Below are 27,973 nucleotides of genomic sequence, written 5' to 3'. Positions count from 1 at the left end.
GGGCTGAATTACAACAGCTATCCCAAGCACAGGAACATCCCAGCTGGGTCCTCACTCCCCTCTTTTTTTTTTTTTTTTTTTTGCCAGTCCTGGGCCTTGGTCTCAGGGCCTGAGCACTTGTCCCTGGCTTCTTCCCGCTCAAGGCTAGCACTCTGCCACTTGAGCCACAGCGCCGCTTCTGGCCGTTTTCTGTATATGTGGTGCTGGGGAATCGAACCTAGGGCCTCGTGTATCCGAGGCAGGCACTCTTGCCACTAGGCCATATCCCCAGCCCCTCACTCCCCTCTTAATCCACCTTGAAGAGTAGCAGCAGCAACCCCATTTTGTCAATAGAATTTTGTTTCAGAATGATCACTTTGGGAGGCACGTGTGATGATTTATTCCGTGATATAATACAAAGGAGCAGCATTCATGGGGAGGGAGTAATGTTCTCATACAAAATTATAACATCTACACAGTGATGTGCCTTGAATGTGAGCTATAGAAAGCCAAAGACACACAGTTTTTCTGTGGAAGCAAAAACTTAAGCATTGTAGAAGTCCTCAAGTATTAAGAAGCTCTGCCCCATCAAAGAGAAGTTCTGTCAACTTCAGAAAGATTCCAGAGAAGTAAGAAATGTGATGGTTTGATCATTTGCCAATTGTCCTACTTATTGAAGGCAGAAAAGAAGATGATGGAGACGATGCTGAAAAACTAATCAGGATTTTTTTGTTGTTTATTTTTGCCAGTTCTGGGACTTGAACTCAGGGAATAGGCACTGTTCCTTATCTTTTCTACTCAAAGTTGGGGCTTTGTCACTTGGGCAGCAATGCCACTTCCTCCTAATTAGAGATAATAGTCTCACAGTCTTTACTGCTCAGACTGGCTTTGAACCGCCATCCTTGGGTCTCAGGCTCCTGAGTAGATAAGGTTACAGGTGTGAGCCACTGGCATCTGGCTAATAATCAGGTTTTTAATTGCTATGCCTTATGAAAGTTGCTTCATAAGTGATGAGCTAGAGTAGAAAGTGATGGAGATCAGCACCACACGACTGTTGTCTTTCCTATTAGAATTAGAACCTAGTTGAAATGGTACAGCTATTATTGTAGCCATTACTCCTGTTGGTCCTAGTCAACAGAAACATTTATTTCATAATGAGCAAGGAAGTTTTCTTCATTTGTGTTTATATTTGTTTACTTTTCCAAAATTAACTAAGTAGAAAACCTTGCCATGAACAAAATCTTTAGGATTGTTTTTCCTGCCTCTTTGTGAGATTTTTGCAAGTGTTTCAGAGCTTCTTTATACATACAATGACAGCAGTTTACTAATCCCTTCAGTTCCTCCAAAATTACCAGATTAGGGGCTCACATCTTTTTTTTTTTTTTTTTTTTACAATTTTATTAGCATATGTTTTTAGCATAGGGTTTTTTTTTCTTCAAATTTTTATTATCAAACTGATGTACAGAGAGGTTACAGTTTCATACATTAGGCATTGGATACATTACTTGTACTGTTTGTTACCTCATCCCTCATACCGCCCCCCTTCCTCCTCCACCTTTCCCTTTCCCCCCATGAGGTGTTCAGTTCACTTACACCAAACAGTTTTGCAAGTATTGCTTTTGTAGTTTTTTTTTTTCTTTAACCCTGTGAGGGGGCTCACATCTTCTAACTCCCCAGGAGACTGAGACCTAGAGGACTGAAGTTTGTTTGTTTGTTTTTTGCCAGTCCTGGGCCTTGGACTCAGGGCCTGAGCACTGTCCCTGGCTTCTTTTTGCTCAAGGCTAGCACTCTGCCACTTGAGCCACAGCGCCACTTCTGGCAGTTTTCTGTATATGTGGTGCTGGGGAATCGAACCCAAGGCTTCATGTATTAGAGACAAGCACTCTTGCCACTAGGCCATATCCCCAGCCCCTAGAGGACTGAAGTTTGAAGCCAGCTGGTCAGAAAAGTCCAAGACAATCTTCCTTTCAAATAATCAGCAAAAATCCAGGCTAGAGGCCCTACTCTAGTAGTACAGGGCCAACTGAGCAAGCAAGCCAAGTGAGAGAGGCCCTGAGTTCAAACCCTGGTGTACCAGTAAATAAAATCATTCGATTAGCAGATCACCTAGAAGTAACTCGAATCTTTATGTCTCCCATATGTCAGAAGTATCAGCATGTAAAATACCATGTAACTTTCCGTGCCCAGGCCCTAAATTTAAATCCTAGTACTGGCACCCCAAAACAAATATTAAGGAATCATGTAATTATTTACCTCATTAACTCCTGTGTTGCAATGGTTAAGTCAGTGCTGAGAATCTGTATTGCACAAGCAAGATAATTTTGATGAAGTCCCAAACTCGCTGGTATTGACATTGTTCTTTCCAAGTTGCACAGGAAGTTTTCTTTGCATTTTCCTGATGGCTGTTTAATGAATACCTTTGTGTCTTCGAACTAGAATATGAAGCGGCGCAGGCGTCGAGACATACTGCGAGTACAGCTGGTACGAATATTTGAACTGCTGGCAGATGCTGGTGTTATTAGTCACAGGTTGGTACTGGACTTAGGTTTTTTAAACTTCAGAATGTTTAGGGAATGTAGTCTATTTTTCTCATGGACATGCAGCAAAAATGCTGGTGTATATCATTGTAAATATTATTTTACCAAATTAGCATCCAGTCCATTAACCAATGACCAAAAAACAAAAGAAATTCTACCAACAAGGAAAAGAAAAAAATAAACTTACCAGCAAGCTGGACTGCTTTAGGCAAAAAGAGAAAAAAAGTTATAGTGTACCTTTTGATTTTGTTATTTGTGGTAATGTTGTTTTATCAGCATGGGGAATGCAGTAGTATTATCCTGACAGATTTACCTATTTCTTCATTTTGAATGTCTGTTTCTTTTGGGCTTGAGAAGAATCATTTAGCCAAAGAGCAAATATTACTTGAGGTTTTCAAAATTTATTCCAACCAACTATGGTTGATTCTGCTGAGAAAAATCCTGAAATCCACAAACATAAATACAAATTGTCTTTCACAAAGTGCATCATAAAGTGAATCACAAGACCTGGAGTTCTTCCTAGAGAAAGGCTTTGTGGCACTTAAGACCAGCACCTTGAGGAAAACTCCATCAGCAATGTGTTCAAAAGTAATTGTTTTCTTAGAAGGGTAATGGTGCTTCCTGACCACTGAAGGAAAAATAATGCATCTGATTATATCCAGGGGAGATAACTGCAAAGAAATCTTATGAGCAATAGTGTTAATAATCTAGCAAGTGTAGTCACCATTCATGGTTTCCTTGGCATTTGTCCCAATTGTTTCTCAGTGTGACTAACACCTTTCAGGTTTAACATTGAAAGCTTGTGACAGTGCTTTTAAAATAGAATTTTAATCAAACAGGTTTTTTTTAAAAAAAGGAAACAATATTCTCTTCTCTGTCTTCCTACTAAAATAAAATAGTAGAAATAAGGAAAAGTAAAATTGAATGTTTGGGGCTTTATTTTTTTTAATATATATCTGAATCATTTTTCTTTTATATCCTTTTAATATATCAGTGGGCAAAGGATCTTTAGGTAGTACTTTTTTGAGGAATTGAAAAATAGTGCCATATTAGTAATTTAACCAAAAAAGTCCTCCTCACTGTTAAGTAATAGTAGTTTTGAACTAGTGCTTGGTTTGTGTAAGCTTGAGTACTAGAAGGTGGTTACTTCTGTATACTTTTTTTCCCCCTGTTGGTTAAGTAAAAAAATGAGCTGTGAGTTACAGTTAAGAGAGGTCTGTTCCCCTATCCCTGTTGCAGAGTAGATCTTCAGTGAAAGTTCGTTCTGGTGCAGTTTTCAGTCCACTAAATGCTTTCCCATTTGTTGATTGGTCATGATCCATAAGTGAAAAGTATATTCATTGAGGGAGAGGAAAATTAGCCACAAATTCATTTGACATGGTTTTCTTGTTCTAAGTGTAACTCCTTGCTCTTATTTTTATAGGATTTTGATGGTTTTAAAAGCTATTTACAACTAGTTGAAAATAAAAAAAAAAAAAGGCCCTGTACTCGTGGCTTATGCTTGTGATCCTAGCTACTCAGGAGAGTTAGATCTGAGGCTCACAGTTTGAAGCCAGCCCAGGCAAGAAAAGCCTGTGAAACTTGTATTTCCAATTGGGCACCAAAAAAAGCCAGAAGTAGAACTGTGGCTCACGTGGTAGAATGCTAGCCTTGAGCACAAAAGCTCACCGAGGCCAGGCCCTGAGTTCAAGCCCCAGGACCAGCACCAAAATAAATACATGCAGATCGACAGAACTAGTTGTAAATATTATAATATTATTACTTAGAAGACAAGTTCCAACCAGTTCTTTCCTGACTGGTCTGATGTCAAGACAGAAAACTTTCCTCAATGGGAATCTACCTTCAGAGTCTTGAGGCAACCCCAAGAGCCCAAAACACCTTGATATACCCAGGACTCAATCCTGCTTTTACTTAAAATCATTCTCCTCAAATTTTTATATTCCCCATCATGCCTTTCCAAGAAGGTTACCAGCCTAAGTTATATTATGAGTAACCAGAGAGACTGCAAATGGCCATAACCAGTTTTTCCTCTCTTTACACTGGTTCTCTCCCTCCCTGAAGCTTCCTCCCCTCTTTCTTAAAGAGTTGTATATTTTAAGAGAGCAGATAAGATTTCGCATTCCTAGTTGAATTGAATAATATAACTTTCAAGAGCATTGAACTGATTGAGACACACTATCAATTTTTTTAATTTTTTCTAATTTTATATTTATTTTTTGTGTCAGTCCTGGGGTTTGGACTTAGAGCCTAGGCACTGTCTCTCAGCTTTATGCTCAAAGCTAACGTTCTACCACTTGAGCCACAGCTGCACTTCTGGCTTTTTTGGTAGTTAGTTGGAGATTAGAATCCCATAGGCTTTTCTGCCCATGCTGGCTTTGTGCTGTGATCCTCAGCTCTCAGCCAAGTATGAACCACCAGTGTCTGGCTCCATTTTTATATGTAAGAAAACCACAATCATATTCATTGAATTTTTGTATATGAAGTGTTATTCTGACATGACATACAAAGTTAAATGTATAGTGTTCTGATTTTTATTCCTAGGATTTTATTTTGATGCAAACAATAATTTGAAGTCACATTTTCTCTGTCATATATTTCCAGTGCAAGTGGTGGCCTTGATAATGAAACACATTTCCTCAACAACACTCTATTGGAATATGTAGATCTAACTAGACAACTCCTGGAAGCAGAAAATGAAAAAGACTCTGACATGCTGAAGGATATACGATGCCATTTTAGTGCCTTAGTGGCGAATATCATTCAGAATGTTCCAGGTATTGTTTCCATTTCTGATGCATTATTGAGCATTAATGCACCTCCTGACATTTTCTTTCTTTATAGGTTTTGTCGTCTTAAGAAAGCAACTTGTGAACATACTGGGAAAATGTCAGCACAACCTGGATAGCAGGCAATTGTGTTACCTTTAAATTAGTGCCAGTGATTAGAAACCAAAAAGCAACCCAGTACTGATTTTCAATAGTTAAGGCACTCAAAGATCTGAAAAAATCAATTAGATAAAATAAACTCTTGGGACAAGTTTGTCTCAGATTCAACAAGCAAAGAATGAAGTACTCCAAATGATCATTGAGAGAATAAGAGTGTAGACATATGTGTGTGTGTGTGTGTGTGTGTGTGTGTGTACACATACATATGTGGTCTATACTCTATATATGTGTATATATGTAGTGTTATTGGTATAGCACTATTGATAGATTCATTGAACAGATGTGTTCCTATTACTGATTGAAACATGTACTATGAAAATCAATGTAATGTACACAATTCATTCCATTGTTAAAAGTTATTTGCAAGTGTGAAACTCAGTACATTAAGACTTTTATAAATTGCATAAATAGCAATTTTCTCTCTAATAGTAAAGATTAATTTGTTGGATAATATATGCTAATAGTTGGCTTCTGTAAACACATGTTGTTTTTTATAACAAGGTAATTTAAGCACATAATTAGATATGTAAATTTCAAGGTCAGGAGCCCTATTTTGATCTTTGGAAGGAAAATAATACCAGTTAGAGGAAAAGAACTGGTCTCTTGTTTGAACTTTACTCACCACTTCAGTCTTGTTTTATCACGATACTTTTAAATTTTTGCAAATATTGATGTAGAAAACTTGCAGGGCACAGCTTCAAAGTAGAAAACATCATCTAAACTACAATTTCTCAAAGGCCAGAGGCTCTCTGGTGCCATGAGCACCGGGCAGAAGAATGGGTTTTGCAAACCAGCAATGAGAAGGACATCAGCACTTTTGTTTTTCTTTCTTTCTTTTTTCTATTTGGAGGAATGAGAGTTGAGCTCAGGGCTTTATCCTGGCTAGGTGGGCACTCTACCTCTTGAGCCACCTGCTTTACCCCCTTTTGGCCCACCTTTTATACCTATGCTGCCCCGAGCCTTGTTGCACCTGTTTACGCTTCCTGTGTGGCTAAGAAGACATACACCAGCCACTGTGTCTACCTGTTATTTGAGATGAGTTTGGCTTAGAACTTCCATTCTCCTGCTCTTTGCCTCTCAAGTAGCTAGTATTTATGCAGGACCCATCAGCACCTGACTGTGGTGTAAGTCAAGATTCTTGTTAAAGGGAGATTTAAATTCTGTTTCTGCATGGGGAGCAAGAAATGTTTTTTTTTTTCTTTTTCATTTCTCATTACTATAACCCTCTCATATGAAAATAAATTCTCATTTAAAAAAAAAAAAAAAAGGTTCTCTGTCAGATTCTGTAGCCAGTGATAGTCCAGGAGGGGCAGGGTTCTTACTCCTTTCTCTGTGCAAGCCTCCCTGCACCATTCCGTCTGTCAGGATGTTTCTGGATTTGCGTATATGTAAATGGCCTGTGTTACTATGGAGGTTTGGAATGGGTTTAAATGAAAACTTAAAATGAAAACTTCAATTTTATTGCCTTCCATATTTAACAATGAAGACGCTGGTGTGATAGGATGAAAAGAAAAAAGGAAATACACATTCTCATCTCTGTTTTCATTTACAGTGCACCAGAGAAGAAGTATTTTCCCTCAACAAAGCCTCCGTCACAGTCTGTTCATGCTCTTCAGCCACTGGGCAGGCCCTTTTAGCATCATGTTCACACCCTTGGACAGATACAGTGATAGGAATATGCAAATCAATAGACATCAATACTGTGCATTAAAGGTATTTACTGATAACCTCAATTTCTTTTTTTTTCTTACATTATAGCCAAGTTAGATATTTTTATGTCAATATCTGATATCATAAACAGATTGAGGGTTTCTCCATAGTAGCTACCAGTATTAGCATGTATATTTGCCCACAAAAACACCGTAACTATTTCAGTACATATATTGCAGTGCAAAAGAGTTCCATAATCTATAAAATTTGATCACCATTTTTCTTGAGGAATTTAGGATTCCATCAAAGGAATGTCATGCATGCTTCCTTGAGTATTTTTTTCTTAATCTTTTTCTCCTCTGTCCAGTATTGTTTAAACTCTCAGGGCTGATAAATTCACTTGCCCATAAAAGTTTTAAAAGTTACTACTACACTTTTTGTAAAGAAAAAAATTCAGCTGTTGTGGCTAGGTTAACATGAGTGAAAATATCTTGCCTCTTCTCATTAAGCAACCACCATTTAACCTCTTAAAATTTTTAAATGTAATTCTAATATTATTGTTTGAAGGCTATGTCTGCTGTACTGTGTTGTGGCCCTGTTGCAGATAATGTAGGACTTTCATCAGATGGCTATCTGTACAAATGGTTGGATAACATCTTGGACTCTTTGGACAAAAAGGTAATTCTGACCATTCCCTTAAAATTTCATAATAAAGTGTTATTGCACTATTCACAATTAATGTATGACCTATTAAAAAGAAACTGTCAGGGGTTGGAGGCATGGCTCAGTTGGTACAGTGTTAGCCAGTGAACAAAAGTATGAGGTGCTGAGTTCAAGTCCTGATCTTGGGCATAAAGAAAAAAAGAAATCTGTAATAAATCAACTTCATTTTACTAGGATAGAATCATAATTTATATTGTAAGAATAGAATCATATGTAGAGAATATATTAGGAAAGATTAAATAGAATACCATAACCTAGGAAATTTATAACTTACCCATTTGATTAAATTCCCCTTTCATATTAGAAGACTGATGGTAGCTTCTATGAATCTGAATAGGGTTCTGAGTCTTTTAAATATGAATTCAGAGTACATTGGGGTTTGTGGAAGAAGTATGTTCTTTGTTATATACTTTGTTTGCTAGTCTTGAGCAAAAGCTCAAGGACAGTGCCCAGGCCATTAGTTTAAATCCCAGAACCAACATGAGAGAGAAAAGAGAGAGAGCACTTACATTTTTCCTCTCCCTCAGAAGAATGTTATTGTGTTGTGACAAATTAGAATAAAGCCTGATAAAAAGAACTGTAGAGGCTACCAGTTCATTTTTCTAAAAGCACTCATTACTCATATTCATCAGCAGCTTTTGTGGCCTCTGTTGGAAGAAATATTCATACTAAAGAATCAGTGTAAGAAAGCAAGGAGCCAAATATAATTAACCCTGCTGTTTTTTTCTATCGCCTAAATAAAGGAGTTGAATAAAAGGAAACTGAATTTTGTATCAAATACAATAAATGTATGCCTGATGTTAACTTAGTTAAAAAAGAAAAGAAAAAAAGAAAATATGCAAGCAAATAACATTCCCCTCCCTGGCAATTTGTGACCCTCCCACAGGTTCATCATTTGGGCTGTGAAGCAGTCACATTGCTGCTGGAACTGAACCCTGATCAGAGCAACCTCATGTACTGGGCTGTGGACCGATGTTATACAGGCTCCAAGAGGGTGGCAGCTGGCTGTTTTAAAGCCATCGCTAATGTATTCCAGAATAGGTACTCTGGGCACTGTGGCTTATATTTCACTTAGATTTTTTTTTAAGATAAAGTCTCCATTTTAATTTGGAAATACTAAAACATTTCTGTTTTCTCTCCTGAAGTACTAGGAAAATTTATCCAGTAAGGATAATGATCCCATAAATTTGTTGTCCCTGAAGTTACCCCCCAGGCCTAGAAGATACATAAGCCCTTGCTCTTTGTCCGTGTTTTTAAATGATATTCAGCCTCCAAACATTGTTATTTACCTAACATGTGAAATTTATCCTCAGGGATTATCAGTGTGACACAGTGATGCTTCTAAATCTGATACTGTTTAAAGCAGCTGACTCTTCTAGAAGCATCTATGAAGTTGCTATGCAACTTTTACAGGTTTGTAAACAGATATTAAATGTTTTTTTTACTGAGGGTTTAATGAAACCTAATTTTTTTCTTGCCTTTAAATCATACTTGTACAAATATTTTGCTTTATTGTTCACTGTGAAATATGATATCAAGTACTCTGCAATATGTTATAGAACTATCATGTATATTAGCACTTTTGTATGTGAAGGTACTTACAAATACTCTTTAGGAGGTAGGTAGCAAGTAACTTAGAGTTTGTTTTGGGAACTATGTGAAGAGTAATTAGCTCATTTAAGGTACCTCATCAGTTTTCTTAGGCTACAGGTATGTCATTATTATACAATAATGAACTAATTGGGCAAGAGTATTTGATCTTACCAAGAACTTAAAGTGATTAGAAAGTATGCAAATGTTAGTAGTGCTGGTAGGACCTTCTTGGAAATTATGCTTAATGCCTTTATTAATAAGAGAAGTAATGGTATAGCTTTTTATACACTGTAATATGAAAGTCAATTTTAGTTTATCTGTGAAAAGCAAAGACCCTTTTTGAATTTTTTCCATTATAAGTATATTTTCTTGTGCCAGTAGTGGGGCTTGAACTCAGCGTCTCAGTGCTGCCCCTCAGCTTTTTCCTCTGAAAGCTAGCACTATTCCACTTGAGCCTCAGCTCCATTTCAGGCTTTTTGGTGGTTATTTGGAGATAAGAGTCTCACAGACTTTTCTATCCTAGCTAGCTTCAAACCTCAATCCTCAGATCTCACTCTCCTAAGTAGGTAATAAGATGATAGTTACAAGCCACTGGTACTTGACCACTATGCCACATTTTTTAACTAGACAAATGATAGATCCTTTTCAAGTAATTGTACATTAAATGAGAATACTATTAACCTATACCACTGGCATTTAAAGTCAAGTCGTAAGTACTTCTAATTAGTTTTAGTCTTTTGCAAACATCTCTTGGCATTAGTAATTAACGTTTCTTGTAATATACATAAGCATATGATTTTTAAACTGGAATGTTTCCTGGGGAAAGGTTTTACAATTATAGCTGAACTTCAGAGGCCTATTAACTGAAGCTGATGGAATTGTCATCCTATAGATTCTGGAACCAAAGATGTTTCGCTATGCTCATAAATTGGAGGTTCAGAGAACAGATGGAGTGCTCAGCCAGCTGTCTCCTCTACCACATCTGTATTCTGTTTCATATTACCAGTTGTCCGAAGAATTAGCAAGGGCATACCCTGAGCTCACTCTTGCCATATTCTCAGGTATGACCAGCCCGTGATTTGATATTCTTTCACTGTCACTTTTTTCTTTTTTGTCCCAGTACTGAGGTGTGAACTCGGGGCCTCACATTCTTGCTTGGGTTTTTCACTCAAGGCTGACATTTTGACACTTGAGCCACAGCTAGTGTAAGCCCCCAGCACTTGGCATAAATGCTGCTGTGATTCTTTATTATTTCCATCTTACTCATTTTTAAGTGTACAGTTTTAGAAGTGTTGAATATATGCAGTATTGTGAATTATTATCACTAAAACTTTCTCATCCTGCAGAATTGAAGCTCTGTTGCCTTTTTCTTCCCTCTCAATCCCACTCTACATTTTAAAGAATTATACTACTGCAGATGTACAGTAAAAGTGGAATCTTAAATTGTTTTCATTGTTGTGACTGGATTATTTTGTATATCTTCATCCACTTGGGAGCATGTAACAGGATTTTCTTAGGGCTGTGAGGTATTCCATTGTATGTGACATTTGTGTTGCTTCCTCCCTTGTCTTGTGAACTTTCTTCCTGTGAACATGGGTGTACAAATATTTGTTTAAGGCCCTGTTTTCAATTATTTTTGTATGTAATAAAAGAAGAACCTGAAAATCATTTTGCATTTTTTTTGGATTGCTTGATGGCAGAAGAACCATTTTTTTTTTTTTTTTTTTTTTTTGGCCAGTCGTGGGCCTTGGACTCAGGGCCTGAGCACTGTCCCTGGCTTCTTCCCGCTCAAGGCTAGCACTCTGCCACTTGAGCCACAGCGCCGCTTCTGGCCGTTTTCTGTATATGTGGTGCTGGGGAATCGAACCTAGGGCCTCGTGTATCCGAGGCAGGCACTCTTGCCACTAGGCTATATCCCCAGCCCCCAGAAGAACCATTTTTAACTTTGTGTGCGGGGAGTAGGGGAGGGAGGGCTGGTACTGGAACTTAAACTCAGGGGCCTGTGCTCTGGCTCACCTTTTTCCATCAGGGCTGACACTCTACAACTTGATCCATGATTCCTCCTCTGGTTGTTTTGTTCATTGAAAACAAGAGTCTCTCAGATTTGTCTGCCCGGGCTGACTTCCAGCCTCTGTCCTCAGATCTCAGTTTTCTGAGTAGCTAGGATTATATGCATGAGCCACTGGTGCTCAGTTTGTTTTTTAACTCTTTGGAGGAACCACCAAAGTGCTTTCCATGCAGTATGCACCGTTTACAATCTTTTTTTTCCTCTCCAGTCCTAGGACTTGGACTCAGGGCCTGAGCACTGTCCCTGGATGCTGCTGCTGCTGCTTCTTTTTTTTGCTCAAGGCTAGCACTGTACATCTTGAGCCACAGCACCACTTCCAGCCTTTTCTGTTTATGTGGTGCTGAGGAATCAAACCCAGGGCTTTGTGATGCTAGGCAAATACTCTACTGCTAAACCACATTCCCAGCCCCACCCCCCCCCATTTTACAATTTAATTAAACAATATACCTTTTTTTGTTCAAGCTTAGGACTCTAACTCATTGACACCTTCACTCATTGGCTCACACACTATCATCTTAGCTATGCCTCCAACACAAAATTTATTTATGCTACATAGAAGTAAATATGACCAGCCATGGTGATTTACACCTATAATCCTAGCACTTTGGATGCTGAGGAAAGAGAATTTGAGGCCAACCTGAGCTACAATAGCAAAGCCTTGTCCCAAACGAAATAAAACCAACCATAATTATGGGATTTATGTTAGCTGTTCATTTTCTTTATGATGTCATTGAGTGAGTTTTATTAAAAGGAAAAATAGCATTTATCATTGTTAAGTGTCCTGAGTAAAATCTGGCTCCTAACCTTTAAGAAGGAGATGTTGGGATTCATCACAGGTCCAAGGACAGCAAAATGACTCAGTTCTCTGGTTTGATTTGCTTGGAACTAGAGATCAGCCAGAGGATCCAGACCGCTCACCCTGCGGGCCGGCAGGTCATGCTGCACTACTTGCTGCCGTGGATGAACAACATCGAGCTGGTGGATTTGAAGCCTCTGCCCACAGCCAGGCGGCAGGATGAAGAGGAAGATGAGTCATTGAAAGACCGGGAGCTCATGGTGACTAGCAGGCGCTGGTTACGGGGAGAAGGCTGGGGATCCCCACAAGCCACTGCCATGGTTTTGAACAACCTGATGTACATGACAGCAAAGGTAAAAGGGGTTGAGAGAAGGAAACATGGGCAGAACCTGGCAGAGATTAGATAACCCAGGAATAACTAAACAGAAATGAAGTTAAAGTCCCCTAAAAACAACAACAAAACCTTCTTATTGGACACTGGTGGCTGATGTCAGTAATTCTAGCTACTCAGGAGACTGAAATCTGTGCAAGGTTCAGAGCCAGCCCAGCAGTAAAGTCCATGAGAGGTTTGTTTGGTTGGCTGGTTTGGTTTGGTTTCTTGATCTCCAATTAACCACCAAAAATCCAGAAGTGGAGCTGTGGCTCAACTGGTAGAGAGCTAGCCTTGAGTGAAAAATGTAGCAGACATCTAGTTCAATTCCCAGTACTGGCACCAAAAAAAACAAAACAAAACAAAACAACAACAACAAAAAAAGCCACTCGGGGCTGGGGATATGGCCTAGTGTCAAGAGAGCTTGCCTCGTATACATGAGGCCCTGGGTTCGATTCCCCAGCACCACATATACAGAAAATGGCCAGAAGTGGCGCTGTGGCTCAAGTGGCAGAGTGCTAGCCTTGAGCAAAAAGAAGCCTGGGACAGTGCTCAGGCCCTGAGTCCAAGCCCCAGGACTGGCCAAAAAAAAAAGCCACTCTCTTCACCTGTATCTTTTCCTTAACTAAAACCTTATGAGAGTAGTGCAATTAATGCTCAGATTCATTGAAAGAATTGTTCCTCTAATGTGTGGAAAAGATGAAAGATAGCTGTGCAAATGTTAGTTGGGAATGTGTGTGGTGTGTACGTGTGGCTTTGAGTATGCACTCATCACTGAAGCGTGTTGTGTCTGCTACTTGCAGTACGGGGACGATCTGGCCTGGTCTGAGGTGGAGAACGTATGGACCACACTTGCTGATGGCTGGCCGAAGAACCTGAAAATCATTTTGCACTTTTTGATCAGTATTTGTGGGGTGAATAGCGAGCCAAGCCTCTTGCCTTACGTATGTATTATGTTCACCTAACTTCTAAATATCATCAAGATATAACAGATTGCAGGTGGAAGGCAAAAAGGAGAATAAAAAGCAAGGAACCCTAGCTGTCTGGAGGAGGGAGGTGATACTTCAGAGAAAATGGAATTAAAGTTGAGACCACCAAATTGGGTACATTTATAGTTTGTGCTCAGCAGCAGCTGGTGTTGAGCCAGAAAAGCTCAGTTTCAAGATCTGTTTGCAGCAAGCAAGAAAAAGCCTGGGAAGAGAGGAAAGGAGAAATGAAGAACTCAAAACTTCCCAGGTGTAGAAAACATACTAAACTTACCAAACATGAGAGTTAAGTTGAATGTGCATACGAGTATCTTACATGATAGCATCTCCCAGAAGACTGTTTCCCAGAGCACTGGTTCTTCGGGATGGTGCTGTCAGAGTCCTTGCACATCCCACTTTAAACCAACCATTAATAGCATGGTAGTAGCCAGCCTTTTCTGAGCGTACATGAACTCTTCTCACTGCATATCACCGAGTTAGGATTCTTTGAAATGTACTGGGAAAGGTGGATGTATGGTCCCAGATCAGACAACCCCACTCTTGGATCACATCTACCATTCCCCTTGCCCTTTCAGCCATGCTGATCCACTTGTTGCTCACTCTCACACCAGGAATTCCTACCTCCGGACCTTTGTACTTCTATTCCTTGTCATACTATTTACTCCTTACTTCCTTCAGGGATTTCCTCCAATGTCAGTTTTCCCTCAGATATCTTCCACCCATACTGTCTAATACTTCAAGTGGCCTCCCTATGTGCATACTCCTTTTCCCTATTTGAGGCTTGCCTGAGCTTAAACTTGAAATCCTCCTGCCTCCATCTTCCTGAGTGGCTAAGAATTACAGGAATGCACCACAATGCTTGGCTTCTTAATTACTATTTCTCAAGCCCTTTTTATAGTCCAGGCATGGCAGCAAAAACAAAAAGCTTTTTTTTTTTTAGTCTATGTTATTCTATTTCATTTTAGAATAAATCTATTTATTTGGTAAGTTTTGCAGAGAGAATAGTAATGACTTCAAAGCCACAAAACCATATAGGCTTTAATAGGGCTGTTATTCTGCAACTTCATAGGACTAGAATTCCAACCCACATCTATTTGTGAAGTCAATGAAAGCTTCCTGGAGAAGAGAGTGGAGCTGAGGCTAGAATGCCGACTGAGGGATCTTCAGTGAGGCAAAGCCAGGGCCCTGAGGCCAGGAGTGCATACCACATGTTCAGATGGAACTGATCCACAGAGCAGAGATTTAGTGAACTGGGCCAGTTGGGTAGGGAGTGTAGCATAAAGTCAGTTATCACTGAAAACTCATGATAAGATGTTGAATATGACTTAACATTTGACCAGGCATTCTCTGAGGTTATGGATGCTTATGTTTCTTATGTGCATGTGGGCCATCTGGAGATCTTGATGCTGGAAATAGGGTGGGGACCCTAAAATCTTTAATTCTAGTAAATTTCAAATGCTGGTAACTGTGCTACTAGAACAAGATTTTTTTTCTTTTTTTCTTTTTCTTTTTCCCTTGGTATTGGTGCTGGGGCTTGAACTCAAGGCCTGGGTACTATCCCTTAACTTCTTCTCCTCATGGCTAGTGCTTTACCATTTGAACACAGTTCCACTTTCAGCTTTTTGGTGGTTCATTGGCTATAAGAATCTCATGGACTTTTCCTGCCCGGGATGAGTTCAAACTGCAATCTTCATATCCCAGGCTCCTAAGTAGCAAAGATTACAGGCGTGAGCCTGGCTGCTTAGGACCACATTTTGAGTAATAAATAAAATGCTTTATAAATCTTAAATCAGCCCTCTCTGAACAATGGAATGAAATAAGCACTATAATTGACCCCCTTCTGCAGGTGGGGAAATGGCAAGTAACTTTGCAGGTGGCATAAGCTAGAAGTTAGAGATCTGCACTCCACCCCATACTGGGCACTCTGTGTGGTCTGGCTCTGGTTCTTCCTTGCTGTAATGATATATCTGCTGCTTTGCTCAATGCAGAGAAGGAGGAAGTCACACTAAAAGATAAATCCTGAATTTGTAACCTGGCTCAGTAAATATAAAAGAATTTTAGGATGATACTAAATACTTAAAGAATGAATAGAAATTTACATAGAAAAGTTTTTATTTTCTGCTTTTATTTTATTTTTTTTTTGGCCAGTCCTGGGCCTTGGACTCAGGGCCTGAGCACTGTCCCTGGCTTCTTCCCGCTCAAGGCTAGCACTCTGCCACTTGAGCCACAGCGCCGCTTCTGGCCGTTTTCTGTATATGTGGTGCTGGGGAATCGAACCTAGGGCCTCGTGTATCCGAGGCAGGCACTCTTGCCACTAGGCTATATCCCCAGCCCTATTTTCTGCTTTTTTAACAAACGAGAAATAAAGAAGATCATAAAGTCATGTGGCTAGCCAGGGGCTGGTGGCTCATGCCTGTAATCCTAGCTACTCAGGAAGCTGAATCTGAGGAATGTGGTTCAAAGCCAGCCTGCACAGGAAAGTCTAGGTGGCCCTTATCCCCAGAAAACTAGAAGTGGCGCTGTGGCTAAAAGTGGTAGCGTGCTAGCCTTGAGCAAAAGAGCTCAGAGACAGTGCCGGGGCCCTGAGTTGAAACCCCATGATTGACCACCCCCGCCCCCTCCAAAAAAAGTTGTGTGTGGCTGAACATGGCCTGTTCATGAGTGCATTGCGCTTATTCCTCTTCACCTGAAAGCTGGACTTTGGTTAATTGTATCTGGACAAATTTGTGAGATAAAATTCTCACTTTTTTTTTCTCTTCCAATTTCCTTTGTGCAGGTGAAGAAAGTTATTGTTTATTTAGGTAGAGACAAAACGATGCAGTTGCTAGAAGAGCTGGTGAGTGAGCTACAGCTGACGGACCCTGTCAGTGCAGGGGTCACTCACATGGACAACCCCCCCTACTACCGCATTACTTCCAGCTGCAAAATCCCCTCTGTCACCTCAGGTGAGGCACACAAAAGTGACTGCTGCTAGCAGAAGACATGTCTGTTTTCACAAATGCAAGTGCCTTTCCATACCATTATTGAGGAATCACAATCAGATAAGAGTCATGTATAGTAACTAATTTGGTAGGGTTTGGTAAATCCTCTAAAGAAATTTGACCACGTAAGAATTTTGTTTCACTCTTAAGGGATAAAGTCTTATTCTGAATTAAAATAGAAATAAATATCCTTGTGGAATGAATTTTTTTAATGAATGTAATAGGCATGTTAAATTTATTAAAATTTCTATAAATATAATTTATAAATTATTTGTGTAACTCTTCATTATAGTCATTTGATATATCATACACAGGTATCTAATTATTTGAGTAAAAATTGTACAGGTTTTTTGTAGCAAATAGTCAATTTATAGTTACATATATTATAAAGTACGAAGTAGTATTGTGATTTATGCATGTGGTGTGAAATCATTAAGCCAAACTAACATGTCTTAATATAACTCAAATACTTATCTAACTAGAATATTTTGAAGTGAAGAAATTATATCCCTAAGGGAATAATTTCCAATTAACATTAAAACACCAAAGCTATTGTGGATGAAATTTCTGTTAAACTTTTTTTGCTTGGTTTATATTAAATGCTTTTAATATATCAATAACCTTGTATAATTCATGATATTTATGCCTTTAGAATTTACTTTTCTTCTGTTTTTATTTCAGCCTTGTGTCCTAATTTTTAGATTAGTTCTAATATCTCTTCTATTGAAGTTTTTCATTTCTTGAAACTTTGTTTTATTCCTAAGCAGTTTTTTTGTTTTTAAATTTTCTTTATTTTTATTGTAAAAGTGATGTATAGAGGGAATACAGGTACATAATTCAGGTAATGAGCCTAAGTTTTTTATTAGGATTTAAAAATAGTATCCAATTCATGTTTCATGGTTAGACAGTTTTTTTCTATATCTGGCAAGTTACATAAATTTTCTTTTTCTGGCTGAAGTTCCTGTTTTCTCTGTATTGGTGCTTGTTCTGATTTATTTCCCTGAAAGCCTTCTAATTGTCTTTTCATTATGAGGGGCATAATAAAAACTTACAGCTCTATAAGAATAGGTAGAACTTGTTTACTACATCCTTTGTTAAATGATATCACTATTATTAATAATCTCTTGGATTAGCTATATACTACTAGTTAATCTGCTTAGTAGAAGGTATGTGTGTATCTGTAGATTACGAAACTTCATCCTAGAACCTGCACACTGTTCCGGCCTTGAAAGGCCAATGAGTAGGAAGGGTGCAGGGCAGGAGAGGTGATTTCAATTTCCTCATGTGTGATTTCTCCCCTAGCTGTACAGTGTGCCCGGGTTCAGAAATCCTCTCAAGAACTCACTACAAAAGACTTTTAGGAAGATACCACTCAGAACATTGAATACCTTTTTAGACTATCAAACAATTCTATTTGTAACACTGCTGTCAACCTTTTCTTACAGATGCTGGGTGCTCATGGCTCCCAGCCTTGAGGAGGTACAACATTTTCAAAGCTTCTTAGCTTCCCCCACTTCCTGCCATTGTAACACTTAATTACTTCTTTGTCTACTTGTTTGTTGTTAAGGTCCAATAGTGTGCAGGCTGATGTCTCTTTTTCTTCTTGCTCTTTATGAGCACATTCTTTTTTAAAAAATCAGTTTGCTTTCATTTCAATGGAGTTTTGACTGACAGCTTTTGTCTTTTACTATCTTCTAAGTTAACAGGGACTGTTTTATTTTCCATGACAGGAACTACTTCTAGTAGCAATACAATGGTAGCTCCCACAGATGGCAACCCTGACAATAAGCCAATAAAAGAGAACCTTGAGGAGAGGTAATTCCTTCTCTTTTCTTCATTAACCTTTCAGTGTGACAAATACTGATTATCACCACAGTTAATGGTAATTTCTGCCTTGGCATGTGTAGTTCCTTGTGTTAATTCTGTCAAAGAAATATTTCCATTTGGAAAAATTCTCACATTGAAAAATTAAATATGCTGCTATGCTAGGGTTTCTTAATATGCAGTAATGTGAAAAGTTGGAATATAAGTCATCACCCCAACTCCCCATTACTGGAGATTGAACCCAGGTCCTTGCTCATATTGACAAAGCCCTCTGCCTTGAGGTTAATTCCCAGCCACAATAAGTCATCCTTCCTATTGCTTTCCTTTCAAGGCTTTTCTAAATGACTACTCTACTTGTTTTATATAAAATAGGTTTCACAAGACTTTCTCCTTTAAGAGAAGCTCTAGGTATGGATAATTGACTACAAGCTTAAGCTTTTGAGTTAGGAGATAGAAACTAATACATGCCAACATAAACTTTTGCTAATGAGTTATGCCTTATGTGTTTTGCTAAGCAATAAGAGAGTAGAACATAAAGTACACATACCATTTTCCCATGAACTGTGATTGACTCCCTTTCTCATTCCTGTAGCTATGTGCACCTGGACATCTACAGCGGACTGAACAGTCACTTAAACCGCCAACATCACAGGCTAGAATCTCGGTACAGTAGCAGCTCCGGAGGATCTTATGAAGAAGAAAAAAGTAATAAATTCCAAATGTTTTTATATAACCTTGTTGATGAGATGTGTTGTTGATTCTATTCAAGATAATAAGCTGTATTTTTCCAGGAAATTATTTCAAAATTTATATATGACTGCCACTAGTGGTGTTCTAATATAATCTGAAGCATCTTCATTTTAAGGAACCATTTTAAATAAGCAATTTAAATAGTGAGTAAGAAACCCAAACAAATGCTTTGCTTAAGATGAATCAAAAGGAAGTAGAGTTGGTTTTGAAGAGCATCATAGAGCAGACACTGGAAGCAGCCTGCTCTTTTTGAACAGGTTTGCTTTGTTCTGCACAGATTCTCATTTTTCTAAAAATGTACTTTCTTGGATTGCCAAGGGAGTAATTCACTGGAGTCTCATTATAACATTAAGGTAGGTAGTAGAGAAGCACAAGCTTCCCAACCAGGAAGGAACCCTGGAGGTGATCTGGCCCAATCTCCATTTTGTGCACGATGGAACTGAGGTCCAGAGAGGTTAAGTGACTTACCTATGTCACACAGAATTCACATTTCCTGACATTTTTTTTTTACTGCACCCTGCAGCCCTACTGTGATAGAACAGATTTCTGTACAAGCTGGGTTTGTGTTGGCCCAGGAAATTTAGAACCAGATGACCCTTGCTACAAGGCAGCTTCACCTATACCGTAATCTGGCTTGGTCATCATTTGGGCAATCATAAGGAGGACCAATGCAGTTTTGTTTTGATATAAGGATGGAATCTGAAGTGATAGATCTGTCTATCTGTCATCTATCTAGCATCTTATCTATCTCTGTTTCTTCCCCCACCCCCACCTCTACTTCTGTCTCTTCTCTCTGCCTAATTTGATAATATTTGTACCCAGATCTTCCTAGCAAACATATGTCGAAATAGTGGGAAATTATATTTGATCACTTTCCAATGCTATAAATAGTTGTTGGTATCTTACTAGAGTTTGCTTATACTGGCAGAAATGAGATGGTGTAGAAAATGAGATCATTTTATTTTGATAGGTGATTCAATGCCACTTTATTCTAATTGGCGACTGAAAGTGATGGAGCATAACCAAGGAGAGCCACTGCCCTTCCCACCAGCTGGAGGCTGCTGGTCGCCACTGGTGGATTACGTGCCTGAAACGTCATCACCTGGATTACCTCTTCACAGGTGGATTAGAGCATCATTCCTATTTCACATGGGCCATGCTGCTGCTGAGCTTTCCTTTTGCTATCTGACAACACAGAATAGAAGCCATCTTCTTTATCGAGATACTGCACCAAATTAGACCAAAGGCTTTCCATTTTATGAAATCTAAAAAACTTGGTATTTTAACTCTGCAGTTGATATTATGAGATCTAATTTTGCTGCTGCCTTTCTGGGTGTCTGGCATAGTTACTTGACCTTTCTGGGACCCAGTTATTACATCTGAGAAATGTGACGTTCTTATTGTCAGTACTTCCATTTTGAATTGATATCCCCTGAGTAAAATCACACTAGAATAATGTCTGCATTCTTTCAGAATTTAGCAATGCACCAAACCTGTATGAACACCTACTCTGTGGCAAGCAATGAGCTGGGTTTGAAAGTTGAAAGATAAAATGTAGCCCTTGTCTCAAGGACCTCTGAGCCCTTATTTTTTATTCTAAAACTGTCACTTTTAACAGTTTCTTCAGCTGCATTTGTTATTCCTCTTTTTTCAATGGGAAGTATTTTTTCATGAAATACAATCCTCAAGTCTTTGAATAATTTGTTCAAACCTTTTTCTAGGTTTCCGTAAGCCTGGTAAAGCATTAATAATAGTCTCTTTATCACAGGTGTAACATTGCAGTGATCCTTTTGACTGATCTAATCATTGATCACAGTGTGAAGGTGGAATGGGGAAGCTATCTCCATCTTCTTCTTCATGCAATTTTTATAGGTAAGACATTCCAATGTTCAGTTCCTTCATTTTATGTTTGTATGACAATTTAAAGGCCATTTAAAAGAAAGCTCTTAGACATTTCTGTTACCTCCATGATACCTTGCCAGTCTAAGGGAGAGTTATTCTCAGTCTGATTTCCTCTTTTTGTTATTTGTTGAAGCTACTGCGGTTTGAACTCGTCCTCCCATGTACTCAGCTTACTTGCTCAGCTGGTGCTCTACCATTTGAGCTATACCCCCAGCCTTGCTCTTTACTGGTTATTTTGAAGACAGTCTCATGAACTTTCCTGCCAAGGCTGGCCTCAAATCATGATCTTCCCAATCTCAGCCTCCTGAGTAGTTGGGATTATAGGCATAAGCCACTGGCACTTGGCACATTTTTTTCTCATTAGCACACATTAATAGTACAAGGGAGTTTAATTGTGATGATTCTATAGAAATGTGCAATGTATTTGGGACAAGTTCACTGTCGCTACAATGTTCTCTTGACTCCCTCTCTACCTTTCCAGACAGTACCTAATAGATTTTATCATGCTGTCTTCATGTCTACCTATGTAATGTACTTTGATCCTCTTTACCACTTAACTACTCCTTTCCCCTGTCTTTCTGATTCCTCCCCTCTGCCAACAATTTCTCTTTGACACTTATGCCTCATTACTATTATTACTACTATCATGATCATCATTGGTTTAGATCTAGATTCTACATGTGGGAGAAAATATGAGCTATTTGGCTTTTGGGGCTTGGCTTATCTCACTCAACATGCAAACCTCAGCCTGATTTCCAACCACAAGCACGTCAGTTTCGCACTATGGAAATGGAGTCTTGGCCTAGACTCATAATCCTCCTGATCTTACTTTCCAAGTAGCTAGGTTTATGAGCGTGGGGTCTTGGCCCTTAGTAGTTCAGACATTTTTTTTTCTAAAATTTTATTTCTTTATTGTCAAAGTGATGTACAGAGGGTTTACAGTTTCACATGTAAGGCAGTGCGTACATTTTTTTATCTGACTTGTTACCTCCTCCCTCATCACCCCCCCCCCCCGCCGTCTGCCCCCTCTCAATTCCCCCCCCCATGAGTTGTACAGTTGGTTTACAGCATACAGTTTTTTTGTTTGTTTTGTTTTGTTTTTGTTTGCCAGTCCTGGACCTTGGACTCAGGGCCTGAGCACTGTCCCTGGCTTCTTTTTGCTCAAGGCTAGCACTCTGCCACTTGAGCCACAGCGCCCCTTCTGGCCGTTTTCTGTATATGTGGTGCTGGGGAATCGAACCTAGGGCTTCATGTATGGGAGGCAAGCTCTCTTGCCACTAGGCCATATCCCCAGCCCCCTAGTTCAGACATTTTATACTACTTGCTGTATTAAACACATGCACATGCATGCGCGTGTGCACGCGCACACACACACACACAGCCTGCCTTTAAAATTTTTGCAATCATGTTTAATATAACAGGAATAATTTCCATACAATCATTAAATTTTAGCCCTGAAACAAATTTAAAATTTATTGTGATTCACTTAAGGGACTGTTTAGTCTAAAAGAAGGGAAAACAGAAAGAAAAAATAAAAAGACAGAGTAAATAATTTTGAAATACATTGCAACTATATATGAAAACAGCACAAAGAGCCTGATGAAAGCCATAACCCAGAGGAGGGGCTTAGAAAGAGAAACAGGCTCTGTAAGGGGGTGGGATCTAGTGGGAGAGAGGAGGCTAACAAAGAGAGTGAGAGATGATGAGCATAGTCTAAGTAAATTGTTTGCATCTATGAAAATAATACAGGGTAACCTAATGAAATTATTTGGGAAAAGAGGCCGGGAGAGTTTAAGAAAGGGTGAGATTGGAATATATTGTAAACATGTGGAAATATTCACCCCCATATAACTAATGTAAAAATGAAACAAAACATGGTGGCTCTTCCTAGGATAATAGGCTTCCAAAGAAGTGTAGAGACCAATAAAAGCTAATGCATGTAATGCGCCATACTCTGTATATATAATTCACCGAGTCCACGGATCTGATTTGCCGTGTTTGTAAATGCTCTGGGGATAAGTGTGGGATTTGTGTCTGCAAGGAACCAGGTGCAGCTTCTGTTTTCTTTTCATTATTTCCTAGTCAGTACTGTGTTACAACTGCTTAAGTAACACTTACTGGGTGTTGTACATGACCTCAGGTTGAGTGTAAAGGAGGAGGTGTGCTGCATGCTGACACTTCCATTTGTAAGAGACTTAAGCCTTGAGGTAGGTAGTGGAACCAGTTCCCTCGGCTGCATTTCTACATTTCTCTGACATGAGAATGGGATGACAATTTTCCTTTTTCCTTTTCAGGGTTTGACCACTGCCACCCTGAGGTGTATGAACATTGTAAACGCCTGCTTCTGCACTTATTAATAGTGATGGGACCCAACAGTAACATCCGAACTGTTGCTTCTGTCCTACTCAGGAACAAGGAGTTCAATGAGCCCAGGGTGCTGACAGTCAAACAAATTGCACACTTAGATTATACTTTCACAGGTATTTATTTACTTTACATCTGTAGCTTTAAGCTAGAAATATTCTTTGTTACTGTGGAATCCTGTGAAGTACTAAAATAGAATTTCATATGCTAACGAAACTTTAAATACCGATTTGTTATTTATTCACTGGTTAATGAATATATTAAACTTAAAACATTTGAATCTCTATTGCTCTTAAGGATCTGGTATCACAAACAATTTAAGTTTGGAATGTGTTTGTTGAACTTACAATGAAAGTGCTTCATATATTGACTGCTCTTTATGAAAATTTGGTGATATATATTATATTCCTTCCATTCCCAAAATTAAAAAATGGACCAAGTTGGGCATGAAAATTTTTTTCAGTTGATTATCTTTACTGCATTTAAAATGTTACATATTTTGCAATAATAAGGTCCAATTGTTGGGATTCTAGTATAAAGCTGATTTCATGGTCAGGTTTTTGTTTTTGTTGACCTTTACTATCAGAATTCCACTGTGGTTCTTTCCTGATAGTTCCCAACTTGTTCTACTCATTCATACCATCAGGCTAAAACCAGGTGATTGGGGAAAAAAAATCATTATTCTTAGAAATTGAAATAAAATCATATCCTTTTTAAAATTAGATATCACATACAGAGTTAATGAATATTACTTAAAACTTTACCAAAAAGCATGTAGATAGTAAGAAAGTAGTTCACTGCCTCTGTATGAAACTGTAACCCCTGTGTACATTACTTTGACAACAAATAAATAAAAAATAAGAAAGTTTTTGCAAACTTTAAAAGCAAACTAAAAAACTGTAACCTTTTAAAAACTGTTTTAAGTAAGATTTTTAAAACTATCATTAAAAGAAATGGAATAAAACTTATGGTCTTTTGATGTTAAATCACTTTCTTTAAAATTCCATAGCTTATTTGTTTTCAAATATTCTTTTGCCATTTTGTGTATATATATTCAATAATAACTGAATAATATTTAGTGCTTTACTATAAATATTGCAAAAAGATACTAACATGTGTTTTTAAAAAAGTAAATAAAAATATAGACTTTCCCACAAGGAATTTAAAATCAGTTCACATTCTAGAAAAGGGGCTTGTTTACTACAGGTTGATAAAATAGGTCAAAATGTTAAGAAATCGGCACTTTCATCATTGTTTTGGCAGATGGCAGCAGAGGACTGCTTACAATTGCAGATTGCTGAGTTGCTGACCTGCTGCCAACAAATTCACTTAGTGTGATTGTGCCTTTGAGGGTCATCAGCAGATCTGATTTGCATTGACTCACACTGACAGCCTCTGTGTCTGTGTGAGGGTCGGTGGATAGAGTAGTTCTGTAAGTGTTTTGTCCATTCTTTTCTGTATGGGAACTAATGACAAGCTTTCTCTTTCAGCAGGCATTAACGATTTTATACCTGATTACCAGCCCTCCCCTATGACCGACTCAGGGCTTAGCTCAAGTTCTACCTCTTCTAGTATCAGCTTAGGAAACAACAGCGCTGCCATTTCACACCTGCACACCACCCTCCTCAACGAGGTGGACATCTCAGTGGAACAGGATGGAAAAGTCAAAACCCTCATGGAATTCATTACCTCAAGGTACCCCTGCAGCTCTTACCGTCCCAACAGTTAAGCCATGTTCATACAAATTGGTATTATGTGGTATTTTGAATATCATGATGCAACTAGATACTTCCTTGTTTTATATGGCTGTGGTTATACCTGAGAAGAGTGAATCATGGCTGGTTACTAACTGTGCAAAGAGAATACAGTATTGTCTGAACATATAAGTACTCTAGTTTCCTTCATTATCAGCCAGTCAGCAAATGCTTATGTACCTCCTACTACTCTATGCAAAATACTCTAATACAAAAGAAAAATAGATAGGAAGAAAGGATCTGGTATCCCACAGAGAAAGCCAAAGCAGTGGGTCATGGGGAAGCAAAAGGTGTTCGAAATTAAAAGTGGTCCATTCTGGCTGATGTGCTGAGAAGAAAAAATTTTTTTCTACACAAGCTTTCATTAAAATTCTTTTGGGGCTGGGAATATGGCCTAGTGGCAAGAGTGCTTGCCTCCTACACATGAAGCTCTGGGTTCGATTCCCCAGCACCACATATATGGAAAACGGCCAGAAGGGGCGCTGTGGCTCAGGTGGCAGAGTGCTAGCCTTGAGCGGGAAGAAGCCAGGGACAGTGCTCAGGCCCTGAGTCCAAGGCCCAGGACTGGCCAAAATAAATAAATAAATAAATAAATAAATAAATAAATAAATAAATAAATAAATAAATCTTTTTAAAACTCGAGTTGGTAAGCCATGAAACCAAGGCCCAGCGTTATAGATGATATTAGAAATCATTGAGCTAGTGCTCTACCATCTACATGGCATGTTGTGAAATGTTAGAGCACTTACCTCGCATGCATGAGTCCTTTCGTTCAGTCCTCCACTCTGGGCATGCAAACCCACAGTAACATTGAGCTAAATGAAGAGGGGGAGAAGGATAAGTTAGTGCATGCATAGAGGAAAGCGGCCTCACTGCAGTGGATTAGGTGGTTTAGCAGAGACTAGCATACCCATGTGCAGGGTATTAAAGGCACTTGGAAGTAAGCTTAAACAAAGTGATGACCTTGAGATTACAACGGCAGTTTTCAGTGTGAACAAAGAGCACCATATTCTTCCCCAAGCTTCCCTGATAGTTTTATTGAGTAGCTTGTCATCTTTGCATTGAACAGATAAATCACCTTCTTTGTCTTATCTAGACACAATCTATCCTTTACAAGTTATGTTTTTGTGACATGTAGATAGTAGCCAATAGACAAATATGTCATCTTTTCTTTTCACTTTTTAGAAAACTTGGTGTTAATGAAAGTAGATATTGAAATTATTTACTTCTCTAGACTATTCCATATCCATGTAAATAAATAATAAAACCAAATCCTAACCTGCTGTTGAGTTATTCACCTAATATCTTTTTCTACTTGTTTTAGCATAGTTTATGGGAGTAAAAGTAAAACTTAATGTGAGTTATAAATGGGGGAACTCATCTATTCTCTCTTTTTAGGAAAAGGGGGCCTCTTTGGAACCATGAGGATGTTTCTGCCAAGAACCCTAGCATAAAGAGTGCTGAACAGTTAACTACATTTTTGAAACATGTAGTTTCTGTTTTTAAGCAGTCAAGCTCAGGTATCTTACAGTAAATATTTTAGAAAATAATTGTTTTAATGAGATACTTTAATGTGCTGTTGAAATTTTGATAAAACTTAGCTGAAAGTGGATTGTTGTTCATGTCTGAATCAAAACTTTTAGAAAGTTTTGTTGTTGTTTGCTTGGTTGGGTTTGTTTGTTTTTTGCCAGTCCTGGGGCTTAAACTCAGGCCCTGAGCACTGTCCCTGGCTTCTTTTTTTGCTCAAGGCTAGCACTCTACCTCTTGAGCCACAGTACCACTTCTGGCTTTTTCTGTATATGTGGTGCTAAGGAATCGAACCCAGGGCTTCATGTATACTAGGAGAGCACTTTACCACTGGGCCATATTCCCGGCCCCAGAGTAGTTTTTTTTTTTTAACTTGTTAATGGCTATAGGTCTGTTCTAATTAAAGAAAAAATTAAGTCACTACTTTAAGAAGTTTGGCCAGGCAGCTTACACCTGTAATCTTAGCTATTCAGGAGACTGAGATCTGAGGATCATGATTCAAAGCCAGCCCGGGCAGGAAAAGTCCATGAGACCTCTTATCTCCAATTAACTACCAGAAAACCGGAAGTGGCACTGTGGCTTAAGAGGTAGAGCCCTAGCCTTGAGCTGAAGAGTTCAGGGACAGTGCCCTGCCCCAGAGTTCAAGACCCATAAACAACAACAAAAAGAATCTTGTACATGATAGGACCATAAAATTCATATTAAGAATTATGGAAAATTACATTAAGGGAAAATAAGTAGAGATGATGAAAATTCCTTCTTAAACTAATAATTGTATTAAAATTTAACACAGCTAAACAATGAGTAAAAATATATGTGCTTCCAAAGCATTGGTTGCATTAGGGCTGGTCTTGCATCTAGGGACATTTTCAATGACTAGAGATACTCTTGTTTCCATTCCTGCATAGGTCCAAGGGATGGGTGGGGAGAGTCCAGAGATGTCAGTAACATAAAGTGTTCAGGGCAGCCCTTCAGAGCATGAAGAATTGCCTGGGCTAAAATGTTAGTGGTGCTGTGGTTGACAAACCCTGCTAAGGGTTGCTTTCCGAGGGACCTGGATGAAGAGCCGTCTAAAATGCAAATGGAGTTTAATCAGAGACCAAGCATTGACTTACTTACACAAGTGTTAGTGTCGATGGTTGGCCAGATAGTATATGAGATTCTGGTTTTAAATGTGATTGTAACCCCTGTAGTCCATAAAAATAAGAACCACCTGCTTGTTGC

General features: G+C 38.8%; 1 protein-coding gene and 1 long non-coding RNA gene across 9 annotated transcripts in view; one reads left to right on the top strand and one right to left on the bottom strand.

Annotated features, from left to right (window-relative positions):
• The window catches only part of Fryl (FRY like transcription coactivator), a 166,340-nt gene that overhangs the window by 93,497 nt on the left and 44,870 nt on the right, over window positions 1-27,973 (top strand). For 6 of the 8 annotated variants that reach the window (XR_007213545.1, XM_048364232.1, XM_048364231.1 and 3 more), the window contains 17 exons: window positions 2,416-2,507; window positions 5,118-5,290; window positions 7,014-7,174; window positions 7,679-7,789; window positions 8,721-8,875; window positions 9,148-9,247; window positions 10,320-10,488; window positions 12,385-12,644; window positions 13,465-13,605; window positions 16,424-16,592; window positions 18,359-18,443; window positions 19,045-19,157; window positions 20,173-20,323; window positions 20,971-21,074; window positions 23,399-23,584; window positions 24,959-25,163; window positions 26,621-26,742. Coding sequence is in view for 7 of the 8 variants with exons in the window: in XM_048364232.1 (XP_048220189.1) it covers window positions 2,416-2,507; window positions 5,118-5,290; window positions 7,014-7,174; window positions 7,679-7,789; window positions 8,721-8,875; window positions 9,148-9,247; window positions 10,320-10,488; window positions 12,385-12,644; window positions 13,465-13,605; window positions 16,424-16,592; window positions 18,359-18,443; window positions 19,045-19,157; window positions 20,173-20,323; window positions 20,971-21,074; window positions 23,399-23,584; window positions 24,959-25,163; window positions 26,621-26,742 (2,497 nt within the window). In the remaining variant the exon portion in view is untranslated. The remainder of the gene's footprint in view (window positions 1-2,415; window positions 2,508-5,117; window positions 5,291-7,013; window positions 7,175-7,678; window positions 7,790-8,720; window positions 8,876-9,147; window positions 9,248-10,319; window positions 10,489-12,384; window positions 12,645-13,464; window positions 13,606-16,423; window positions 16,593-18,358; window positions 18,444-19,044; window positions 19,158-20,172; window positions 20,324-20,970; window positions 21,075-23,398; window positions 23,585-24,958; window positions 25,164-26,620; window positions 26,743-27,973) is intronic. The other 2 variants (XM_048364235.1, XM_048364229.1) reach the window with 1 other exon arrangement.
• LOC125364636 lies at window positions 1,853-27,964 on the bottom strand. The gene is made up of 3 exons (XR_007213547.1): window positions 27,627-27,964; window positions 2,928-2,930; window positions 1,853-1,890 (listed from the first exon to the last, which is right to left on the bottom strand). It is a non-coding gene; the product is annotated as an uncharacterized LOC125364636 (long non-coding RNA).

Source organism: Perognathus longimembris, chromosome 16 (genome assembly GCF_023159225.1).
Source record: "Perognathus longimembris pacificus isolate PPM17 chromosome 16, ASM2315922v1, whole genome shotgun sequence".
Classification (NCBI taxonomy): Eukaryota; Metazoa; Chordata; class Mammalia; order Rodentia; family Heteromyidae; genus Perognathus; species Perognathus longimembris.
This window is presented reverse-complemented; position numbering and strand designations above follow the sequence as displayed.